At 42.7% G+C, this 11971-nt stretch overlaps 1 protein-coding gene across 1 annotated transcript in view; it reads left to right on the top strand.

Annotated features, from left to right (window-relative positions):
- The window catches only part of LOC140483256 (cytochrome c oxidase subunit 7A2, mitochondrial-like), a 12210-nt gene extending 561 nt beyond the window's left edge, over nucleotides 1–11649 (top strand). The window contains exons 2-4 of the mRNA XM_072581393.1: nucleotides 2924–3013; nucleotides 10037–10121; nucleotides 11423–11649. Of these exons, the coding sequence (XP_072437494.1) occupies nucleotides 2924–3013; nucleotides 10037–10121; nucleotides 11423–11478 (231 nt within the window). The 3' untranslated portion in view covers nucleotides 11479–11649. The remainder of the gene's footprint in view (nucleotides 1–2923; nucleotides 3014–10036; nucleotides 10122–11422) is intronic.
- The last annotated feature ends 322 nt before the right edge of the window (nucleotides 11650–11971 follow it).

The following is an 11971-nucleotide window of genomic DNA, read 5'->3' as shown; positions in this document are numbered from 1 at the left end:
CTGTGTGCCCGGGGGGGGGGCGGGCGGGCGGGCGGGTGGGAAGTGAGAAGTGAAGGTCCTGAGGGGTGCAGAGTGAGTGGGGGAGTAAGGGCTGTGTGGGTGTGACTGAGAGGCCTGAGTGAGGGCCCTGATGGGATCAGGCAGTTAGAATTTGAGCACACTGCTCCCGTTGAGGTCTGTCTAACTCGCACAAGTTTAGCATAAAGGTTTAACTTTTGTAGATGTTACCTGTACAGCAAATAGAGATTCCATTCTGCTCTGTTAATTATCTCTTCAGTGTCCCCCTGCCATGGTCAAAGATTTGTTTCCAAAGCACCCAGATTTTTGTTCCTGTACCTATATTTAAGTTTCGGCATTTACTTTGTATTGTGTCTCATTCATTCTGACTTTATACTTTGCTGCTTTAAATTTCCTCTACTTGTGAATGCAGTCCAATTGGTCTCTATTTCAGGAGTCTGTTTATGTCCTGCTTACAGCAGTGTCTATTCTCCTTTCTCTGTGTTGGTTTCATGTCTTGATTCACTTGCAGATTTTTAAATTATATGCAAGTCCAGGTGGTTATTTCAACATACAGGTATACATCATTATATCTATATATCCTTGGTATATATGTATACTTGGGTAGATATCTATTGTTAAAGTAAGTGCTTTTGCATATCAAGACACCAGATAGTGCAACTCTTTTTACTTAAGGAGGAATATACTTGCACTGGAAGCAGCTCAGGGGAGATTCATTTCTGGGATGAATGGGAATCAAGTTGGGTCTGTATTCATTGCAGTTTAGAAGAATGGGATGTCTTATTGAAACACAATTCTGAGGGACTTGGCAGGGTGAATGCTAAGAGGATCTTTTCCGGATGTGGGTTTGCTTGCTGAGATGGATGGTTCATTTCCTGACGTTTTGTCACCCTACTAGGTAACATCTTCGGTGGACCTCTGGGCGAAGCACTGCTCATGATTCCTGCTTTTTATTTAAATGTTTGGGTTTCTTTGGGTTGGTGATGTCATTTCCTATGGCAATGTCATTTCATGTTCTTTTTCTCGGGGTGATAAATGGGGTCTAACTCGATGTGTTTGTTGATAGAGTTCTGCTTGGAATGCCATGCTTCTCTGAATTCTGTGTGCTTCACCCGGCAGCCTTCTGAAGATGTTACCTAGTAGGGTGACGAAATGTCTGGAAATGAACCTTCCAGCTCAGTGAGCAAACCTACATCCAGAACCTCAACCTGAGCTGCAAGTCTTCTCAAAACTCACTAGTATCTTTCCCCTCTAGAGCCAGGAAGCACAGTTTCAAAATAAAGGCCTCCTGTTTAAAATGAAGACGTGAGTAAATGTCTTCTAAGGGTGCTATTATTTGGAATTATCTTCCACAGAGAAGTGAAGATAGGATCATTGAATATGTTGATTTTTCAGGATTATCTTATTTAATAATGGAATAGGATGAGTGGACAGAATGGCTGTCCGCACTATTTATCTTAGTACATAGTTGGTTATAAGGTTTTAATTTACACGGCAACCATACTTTAAATGTTATATTAGATATTGTCTGGAGAAAAGGTAATTTAGACGTGTGTGGATCCCAATCATCATTTTGAAAATCTGAAACATGGAAAATTTCAGTAGCATTTATTTGCTCCCTTGATGGGGCTGTCTGAGCTGGGAGTGTGAGCCTATGGCTAGCCCTGGCTGCTCAGCTAGCAAGCAATGTTGCAAAGAAGAGCTCAGTCCGAGTATTGCCACATCCATTTCCCCACTCAGTATTCTGTCATCCACTGTTTTCAACCTTGGCGCCTCTTTTTTTTGAATCCCTGTATCTGCAGCTTTTTAATTTCTACTCTATCTGGATGTAAGTTTGCTCGCTAAGCTAGAAGGTTCATTTTCAGATGTTTCGTCACCATACTAAGTAATGTCATTAGTGAGCCTCCAGTGAAGTGCTGGTGTTATGACCCGCTTTGGGTTGAAGATGTTATTTTCTTTTTTTTTCTGAGGGTGGTAAGTGGAGTCCAAGTCAATGTGTTTGATAGAGTTCTGGTTGGAAAGTCATGCTTCTAGGAATTCTCGTGCGTGTCTCTGTTTGGCTTGTCCAAAGATGAATGTGTTGTCCCAGTTGAAGTGGTGTCCTTCCTCATCTGTATGTAAGGATACTAGTGATAGTAGGTCATGTCTTTTTGTGGCTAGTTGATATTCATGTATCCTGGTGGCTAGTTTTCTGCCTGTTTGTAACAAACACCACATTGGACAAACCGAGACATGCACGAGAATTCCTAAAAACATGGCATTCCAACCGGAACTCTATCAACAAACACATCGACTTGGGCCCATTTACCACCTTCCGAAAAAGAATGGGAAATGACATCAGCAAAACAGGACATGACATAGCCATCCCAAGGAAACCTAAGCACATAAATAGAAAGTGAGACATAACACCAGTGCTTCACCAGAGGCTCACCGATGATGTTACCTAGAATGGTGACAAAATGTCTGAAAGCGAACCTTCCAACTCCACCAACCCAAGGAAACTCAACCTGACTACAAATCTTCTCAAAACTCACTTCTACTCTTATCTGTTTGGCCATTACAGCTGGTCCATCTCAGCACTTGCCTGACGTCCAACATACACTATTCTGTTGTGTCTTGGAGCCAAAACAGAATTACTCATTCCGCGCTGCTGTATAATTCAAATTTTGCTGATGAATTTGGCAACTTTGCCCCTCTATCACTCAGGCAAGCCACATTAATTTGCCATTCACCTCGCTTGCTATTTTTATGACTTGTTACCACATTTACAGCAGCTGGTGCAATCAAAAGTTCATCTGTGATATGTGCATTCCAAATAATTATCCATGTGTAACGCATCCACACTTAGCCTATATTGTCCATTTGGTAAACTATATTTCCATGTAATTGCGGTTTTCTCCCTCAGGCTTTCCAGCAGCTTTCACAGCGAACCTTCAGCACTGCAGCCCGCCGGCGAGTGGAGAATAAGGTTCCTGAGAAGCAGAAGATATTTCAGGTGAGTGACCTGTGTGGACTGGGTTGGGCTATTTCAGCAATTGGAGCTTTACATGTAGCTTTTTACACTGCCATGCTGCTGCTGTTACCTGTGCTTACTGATTGTGTACATGATTGCATTTAGTGCAAGTCATCTGAATCAATGAACGTTCTTGCAACTATTTGCATTTGCTGAATATAGAAATTGAAGGTGATTTCTGCCTTAAGATAGGATTTGCTAAATATGAAAAATTCAATATCCATTTAGTTTGCCTTCTCCCAGCTTGATGTTTACATAGAACAATAACTGCGTTGTTAAGAAATTACGATTATTATTAAGTTTAAAACTAATTCAGGCACAAGGTTAGCAAAACTGTAGTGATTGAGAGCTTTTTGGGATTTATGTCATTACTCTGCCAAAGATCCCTTACTGCATCATGTCATCTTATTCCAACAACATATCTCAAAATACTTCAGGTATTTGATTCCTGCAAATACAAGAGTTTCTGAGAGCTGTGTTGGGGTAGAATGTGACCCCTCGCTGGACACGTCTTGCAGATCTTCAATGTATTTTTGCTCCACATTTAAAGGTGCCATAGTCTGAGGACCAGATACCTGCCAATACTTGAACTTGTGAGTCACTATGCCTCAGGTGAGGGGTGAGTTCGCGAAGACAGGACCCTTATGGTGACCTCTGCTGGTTTTGGAGTGAACCCACACTGACCAGCCATCCAGCCAACTGACCCTCAACTCCATGTTTGCACAACAAACAAAATTTGACAGCGAGCTATAAAGGGAATATTAAAGCAGCTGATGAAAGTGTAGTTAAACAACAGCAGTTTATCAGATCGAGTTTAGTTTCCAAATGGTATGGCTTGCAGGATATACTTGATCATGCAGTTTTATAGCATTAGAATGGAGGCATTCATCCCATCATGCCTGGTGTTTGGAAACAGTAAAAACAATGAGCTTTGTCGCAGATTAAGTTGTGTACCCTCTTTACTTACTACTTACTAACAGAGACAAATAAGAAGTTATATCAGATCTGTACGTTTCAACTAATTTGACATTAAGTTCACAATTCAGAAAGTCATAGTTGCAGTTGATTTTTAAAATCCTAGAGAAGTAGTCTTAACTTAAAGGATGCAATTAATTTTGTAAACCATTTCCTCCTCTTCAGGTAGACTTATCCATCTGGGGTAGTAGAACGGATTCTGGCTGCTTTATTGTTCAACTTCCACTAGGATTAATGTAAATTGGTGCATTTGCTGGAAAGAGCATTATCTATCTTTACTGACAGTGTTACACATGAATGTTGGTTCTGGATATAAGTTTGCTCACTGAACTGGAAGGTTAGTTTTCATGAAAACACATCTTCTAGCTCAGCGAGCAAATTTACATCCAGAACTCGACTTGAACTACAAATCTTCTCAATCTTGGTGTATTGAACTTTTACTCTAAATGTTTTTAACTTGTCTTTGTGCCCTTAAAATAGTGCTTTTATTTTCAAGACATCTGTACTTTTCCCCAAGGTGAACGGTTGATATATTTTTCCGTTTTCAAGAATTGAGTTGAAGTTTTGAGCTTCCAACAGACACAATGTAGGCTGCCATAATGGTCAGTAGTCACCGTGTGAATTTTTGTGATTAAGCTTTGCTCGTGGACTCTGCACCAATAAATAACATTGTTGCCAACTAAGCAAATCCCTATCAAGGTGCATTTGAAGCATAACTTGGTTGAATGTTTATATTCCTCAGCTAAAGAATGCAAGCCAATGTCTCCTAGAGCATTGCTTTATCCAGCCTTCTGTGTACTGCATTACTAGCAAATAACCAAGTTGTTTCCAAGTCCTGTCTATTATATAGCAGGCTGTCATTCTATTCATCATTGACCCATGTTTGTTATTTCTGTGGGTCACATGGGTAGTAGTTTTTGGATTAGAATCCCTGGCAGTTGTCAAGGTTAGATCTCATGGAACACCAGGCGAACTAGCCATTTGGATACAGAACTGGCTCCAAGGTAGAAGACAGAGGGTGGTGGTGGAGGGTTGTTTTTCAGACTGGAGGCCTGTGACCAGTGGAGTGCCACAAGGATCGATGCTGGGTCCTCTACTTTTTGTCACTTATATAAATGATTTGGATGCAAGCATAAGAGGTACAGTTAGTAAGTTTGCAGATGACACCAAAATTGGAGGTGTGGTGGACAGCGAAGATGATTACCTCAGATTACAACAGGATCTTGATCAGATGGGCCAATGGGCTGAGAAGTGGCAGATGGAGTTTAATTCAGATAAATGCAAGGTGCTGCATTTTGGGAAGGCAAATCTGAGCAGGACTTATACACTTAATGGTAAGGTCCTAGGGAGTGTTGCTGAACAAAGAGACCTTGGAGTGCAGATTCATAGCTTCTTGAAAGTGGTGTCGCAGGTAGATAGGATAGTGAAGAAGGCGTTTGGTATGCTTTCCTTGGTCAGAGTATTGAGTACAAGAGTTGGGAGGTCATTAGTTAGGCCACTGTTGGAATGTTGCGTGCAGTTCTGGTCTCCTTCCTATCGGAAAGGTGTTGTGAAACTTGAAAGGGTTCAGAAAAGATTTACAAAGATATTGCCAGGGTTGGAGGGTTTGAGCTATAGGGAAAGGCTGAACAGGCTGGGGCTGTTTTCCCTGGAGCATCAGAGGCTGAGGGGTGACCTTATATAAGTTTACAAAATTGAGGGACGTGGATAGGATAAATAGACAAAATCTTTTCCCTGGGTTCGGTGAGTCCAGAACTAGAGGGCATAGGTTTAGGGTGAGAGGGGAAAGATATAAAAGAGGGGCAACTTTTTCACAGAGGGTGTATGGTATAAGCTGCTACAGGAAGTGTGGAAGCTGGTACAATTGCAAGATTTAAGAGGCATTTGGATGGGTATATGAATAGGAAGGGTTTGGAGGGATATGGGCCGGGTGCTGGCAGGTGGGACTAGATTGGGTTGGGATATCTGTTCAGCATGAATGGGTTGGGCCAAAGGGTCTCTGTCCGAACTGTACATCTCTATGACTCTAAATGCACCTAACCTACTCATCCCTGAACACTGGGCAATTCAGCATGGTCAATTCACCTACCCTGCACATCTTTGGAATGTGGGAGGAAACTGGAGCACCTGGAAGAAACCCACGTAGACACTGGGAGAATGTGCAAACTCCACACAGACATTCGCCCAAGGCTGGAATCGAACCCCGGTCCCTGGTGCTGTGAGGCAGCAGTGCTAACCACTGAGCCACCGTGCCGCACCTAACGTTTGCACGTTTCTTCACTGTAGCCCCCTCATGGGTTAAGTTTGCATGTACTCGATATGTGATTTTAACTCCAGTGCAGACCACCCATTCATTGTCTACTAATCTTTGCTGGGCGCATGTGCTTGTGTGAATTGTGTGTTTAGGGGAAGGTTGGTGTCATTTTCTTTGGCTCTGCTGATTTAAAGCAGTTCAATAATCTTCATCCAAGATGGGTGTTTTCTTGAGCCACCATCTTAATGAGACCTTATCTCCATAGGAGCTGCCGCAAACATTTCAGAGAACTGTTATTGGATGGAATTTGACAGCAAGCTACAGAGGGAATGTCAGGGCAGCTGACTGAAAACTTAGAGCAGCAGCTTACCATACCCTGTTTAACTGTTGGATGGTGAGGTTTACAGCATGTATTTAATCAGTAATTTTATGGCACAGAAAGGAGGGGAAGTAGGGGACATTCATCCCATCATATCTGTTCCATGGAAGTGGTAAGAAAAAGATAAAAATGTGGCCAGTTCTGCCATGGCCAGGGTGAGCTATTCCTCCATGGTAGTGTACACGCAGTGAAGCCCCTTCCCTGTTTCTCTCTTTTGCTCTGCATTTAAGGTTTCCACCAAGGCTACCCTGCAGGGTTGAATGCAGACCGAGACTGCGTTTTCACCGTCAATGAGGAGCTCTTGATGTTTTTTTCCCGTCATCTCAGAGTGCACCTGGGAGTCCACTGACCAGCTGGAACTAACGGCTGCTTGAGTAGTACTTTTGGGGGAGTTGTGTAATATATTTGAAATAACGATTGCAGTGCTTGTGTTTCCCAATAAGGACCAGAACTATTTGTTAGTGTTTCAACATAAAGCCAATAGCTTGCAAAATGAACTGGGAAATGTGTGAATTTAGAGTTTGTATGAGGAAGTTTTAACACTACATTGAATGTTGCCTCCAAAGATTATGAAAAGAAATAGGCCATTCCTTGTCCATAGAATTATTTACTCCTGGGATCTGGGCGTTGCTGGCCTAACCACCCATTGGTAGTGGTGTTGAGTGAAGTGTTGTCAACTGAATGGCAGAGGTGGCTCTTGCCTCTCGACTTTCGTGACCCTTTGAGAGAATTTGACCTCCTCTCAGGTTTTTAAATCTGCTACCTCTTCTCCCAGAAGTTGTAATAGATTTGTGCTGGAACGGGACACTATCATTTCTGGCCTCCCCCATGCTGTTAAGGAGGCTAGAAGTGAATAGTGTTCCGTTCCAACACAAATCTATTGCAACCTCTGGGATAAGAGGTAGCAGAGTTAAAGACCTGAAGTGAGATCAAATTCTCTGAAAGGATCATGAATCAGTGGGATTTGCTATCCTAAGGTGTGATGAATCCTGGGATGTTGAGTAAATTTATGGTGGAGATAGATTTAGTTATTAGCAATGGGTTGAAAAATTTATGGGGAGTGGGCAGGGAAGTGGAGTTGAGGCCAAGATAAGATCAGCCATGATCATTATAAGTGGCGGAGCAGGCGTGAGGGGCTGAATTGCCTACTGCTCCTAGTTATGTTCTCTTTGTACAATGGGAAATTGAGGAGATACCTGGATCTGCACAGTCAGGCTGAAGGGAGGAATTGGCAAATTCAGGAGAACTGCAGAAGCAAAGTCAGCATTCTCTGCAGTCTTATCAAATGGCAGCTTGAAAAGCCAAGGGAATTAATTGCCTGAGAAAGATATTAAAGATTTATAGGCAACAGAAAAGCATGCTGTGATGAAGGATCAGTATGACCTGTGTATAAAAGATTGATTCGGTTTCAGATTTAAGAATCAGTTATTTTTATGGCTGAAAATTGACAGATCTCATGTTTTCAACCTCCAAGAGTAAAGGCCAAGAAATACCTTTGATATACGTTGTATTTGAAACTGCAATGTGTTTGTTTTACGGTGCACCATCACAATAACTTTGGAGAGATGCGTGACCAAATGTACGATATTTGTTACACTCCAACATGCAAAGATGAACTGGCAATATTTTGAAAAAAGTAGAGCATAGCCATTGTAGTATCTTGAATGATTATCAGACTGTCATTGGAGCAGTGCCTTGTGAACAGGACAGGAGGCCATTCAGCCCCTTGAGTCTGCTCTGTTCTTCAGTCAGCTGGTGACTGATCTGTACCTTCGAACTGCACTTTCCTACCTTTTTTTCTGTCAAAAAGATCCCAGTTGTCCCATTCAGCGTCTACAGCCTTTTGAAGGCTAAGGATCCAAGTTTGTGGGAAACTGCTTCAAAACGACACTCCTAAATGGCCCAGCTCAAAATGTAAAGTGATACCCATGCCCATGCTGATAGTTAATAGTTTTTCTCCATCTACCCTGTCAAGAATCTTGTGATAAACGCTTTGAATAGGTTAACCCTCTAAACTCAGGGGAGTATGAGTTAACATCATGCAACTCAGAATTTAGCCCTTTATACCCAATATCATTCCGGTTAATCTGTTACACCACTTGCAAGGCCGATATCTCCTGTTTCTATTGGAGGGCCCAAAATTCAATGCAATATTCTAGATGCGCTCTGATCAGAGCACTATCTGTAACTTAATAACTCCCCCTTTGTATTCCAGTCTTGCAGAGATGAGCACCATTATCATTTTTGTTTTACGTATCTGTGTACCTACTTTTAGTAATCTCTGTACGGAGACGCACTCCACGGCTCTTACAACGATACAGAACTTGGCTCCCAGCATTTATACTGATGGTTAAGGAGAGGCTGAGAAGGATCTCAATGTGCAGAACCTTGGTCCTGATCTTCTGATAAGAAGCTGCACATTGCAGCAACATAGACAGAACTCATCGACCTGCCGAAGTGCAACCCACCCAGACCCATTCCCCTACATTTACCCCTTCACCTAACACTATGGGCAATTTGGCATGGCCAATTCACCTAACCTGCAGATCTTTGGACTGTGGGAGGAAACCCACACAGACATGGGGAAAATGTGCAAACTCCACACAGTCAGTCGCCAGAGGTGGGAATTGAACCCGGGTCTCTGGCGCTGTGAAGCAGCTGTGCTAACCACTGTGCCTCCATGCCGCCCACTATAGGATATAGGATTTCTGACAGAACAGAGGATTCAGACCAGTATCTTGGAACACATGTACTTTTGCTGGGGAATGGTAATGGAGTGCTTCCCTTGCCACCTACTGGCTGAATCCCAGTAGCACATCAGAGTGGGGGATGTGGCCTTGTTAGTCTCAGTGTAGCAATATAGATTGGGATAGGCTTTAAATCTAGCTTTCTGTACACTGTGACCTTCATTAGTTGTGTTATCTCACTGACGGTCTCAGCTGGAATCTGTGCTCTGTAGCCGTGACCATTGAAAATATAAGCTGGCTCTTGATTGACTTGTACACACAGAAATGTATGTCCGACAGAAGAAACTGATTTAGAAGGACTGACCGTCTGGAGACTGGAGTTGAAGCTGGTGCTCACAAGCCTTTTCTCCACCAGCAAACTTTCTATCTCTGAACATGTTCCCATTGCAGTTCCTTCCTTGCCCCACATTCTGCTCCTGCAGGTTCCACTTTGCACAATAGGTTGGCAGTCTCATCTTCCAAAGATGTGAAAGTAGCTCTTTGCCTTATTCTCTCTGGATCTGTGAATTTCCTGCCCTTCAATGTAACCAGTGTGAGAGGAATTTGCGTTAGCCTTAACAGCATCTCTAGGTTTGGCTCATTAGCTGCTTTCCTAATGTTAGTGCAACAATGCTACAATTGACTCCTATTGATTCATCTGTTTGTTTCAGGCGGACAATGGGTTGCCAGTCCATCTAAAAGGTGGTGTGATGGATGCTGTGCTCTACAGGCTAACCATGGGTCTCACTGTTGTGGGTAAGACTTACTTGGTACTCCTTTTTGAAACCTGATCTTTCTGCATGTTTGAGTAGGTAAAGACATTGAGTCCCTGTACAGCGACTCATCCTGGGTATTGTCACTTAGACTTAGAATCATAGAATCCCTACAGTGTGGAAACGGGAGAAGTGACTTGTGTGTTATGTCGGAGCCACAATGGGTATGGGCTGTGAACGTGCCCCTGCCAAATGATCAGCCCGTTTCTAGTTTGTAGGTTGAACAATGAAGAAAACTAGAGTTCTGTGGCCCCTTGAGTGTCAGCTTTGTGAGGGGTTGCACTTGTGAAGAGAGAGAATTTAACTTGTTGACTGAAATGCATCTTTGAACAGAAATGGATATACTTACTGTGTAGCTTAGCCACTGCAAAGTAAAATCATAGAATCCTGATAGTATGGAAGCAGGCCACTCAGCCCATTGAGTCCATGCTGACCTTCCAAAAGCACGTCTACCCCATCCCCCTGCATTTCTCAAGGGTTATCTACCTCGCTTGTACATCCTTGGGCAATTTGGTGTGGCGGGTCCACCTAACCTGCACATCTTTAGACTGTGGGAGGAAACCAGAGGACTTGGAGGCAACCCACACAGACACAGGGAGAATGTGCAAACTCCACACAGTCACCTGAGGGTGGTATCAGACGTTATTCTGTGAGGCAGTAGTGCTAACCACTGAGCCAATGTGCCACCCCTAAAGCACAGAAGGAGCTAAAGATTCTAGTCCCTGCTAACCACAGTTTGTTCAAGGTGATCCTATGCTATCTGCTCCTTTTCCTGTGCAGCTGGAGGTTTGTACCTGGGCAGACACTCAGAATAAAAAAAAGCTTCTGAAACTAGTGTCAGGAAAGAGGATAAAATGAAGCAAGCAGTTCATTGGAGATCCCATTGTGAAATTTTGATGGTAGTTATGAGGGTTGGATTTATTCATGCTTGGCATTTCAGCACATTCTGCGTTGTAGCCCCAACCAGTGAGAACTGCAGTTTGTGTACTGATGGTTCAGCAACAAGGTAGGTTGGGTCTGTCTTCGAGGCTATTCTTGTGAACTCAAAGGACTGGTAGTGCTTTGAGACCAATGGTACAGTTTGATAAAATAATAGAGAACTTGGGTTTACAAAATAAGGGAAATGTCAGGAATTGCTAACATGAAAGCAGAAACCGAAAAAACTTTTCACGCACTTGGTAATTGCCTTGTCAATAATTCTCTCTGGAAAACCCATGGTATTGCTGATTTTCTTTCTTTGAATGTTTGACTATAATTGCAGAAATCTTTTTTCCTCATTTCCAGGTACAGTCTATGTTATGTACGAACTCTTTGACATTGCCCTACCCAAGAAGAAGTAACATCGGCTTGCAGCCAAGTTGGAAGATCTTTGTTTCACTCCACAGCCCTGTCTGAATGTTAAACTGTAAATTATCAGGGACCTTATTTTACAAGTGTCTGTTCACTGCTTATGGGAACAGTCTTTATTTGATGATGAAGCGTACATAATTAAAAGAAAAAGTGACTTATCACTCGCTTGTCTCTTTCCAGAATGCTTTATTTCTGAGCTTGTTAGGCCAATCTAGACATTTTGACATTGAATTGACAATGACAATGTTTCATCTTGCCTTGTAGGCACAAGCTCCCTGTTCATTTTCCACATGCAAAAGCATTAAGGTTACATTTTCTTGTTGACTGCAGTTGACATGAAGCATTACGGCTTGAATTTGCATCTGGGGCTGTGAGCTGTCAGCATCTGTCAAAGACTTGCTTGGTTTGTAAACAGTTGCTATATACAAGCAACAGGTAGCTAATCTAAAGGGTGAAATGTGAAGTCAGCCAAACATTCAGAAG

Source organism: Chiloscyllium punctatum, chromosome 11, assembly GCF_047496795.1.
Source record: "Chiloscyllium punctatum isolate Juve2018m chromosome 11, sChiPun1.3, whole genome shotgun sequence".
In the NCBI taxonomy this organism is placed as follows: Eukaryota; Metazoa; Chordata; class Chondrichthyes; order Orectolobiformes; family Hemiscylliidae; genus Chiloscyllium; species Chiloscyllium punctatum.
Note: the sequence above shows the minus strand (reverse complement) of the source record. Positions and strands in the feature narration are given on the sequence as shown.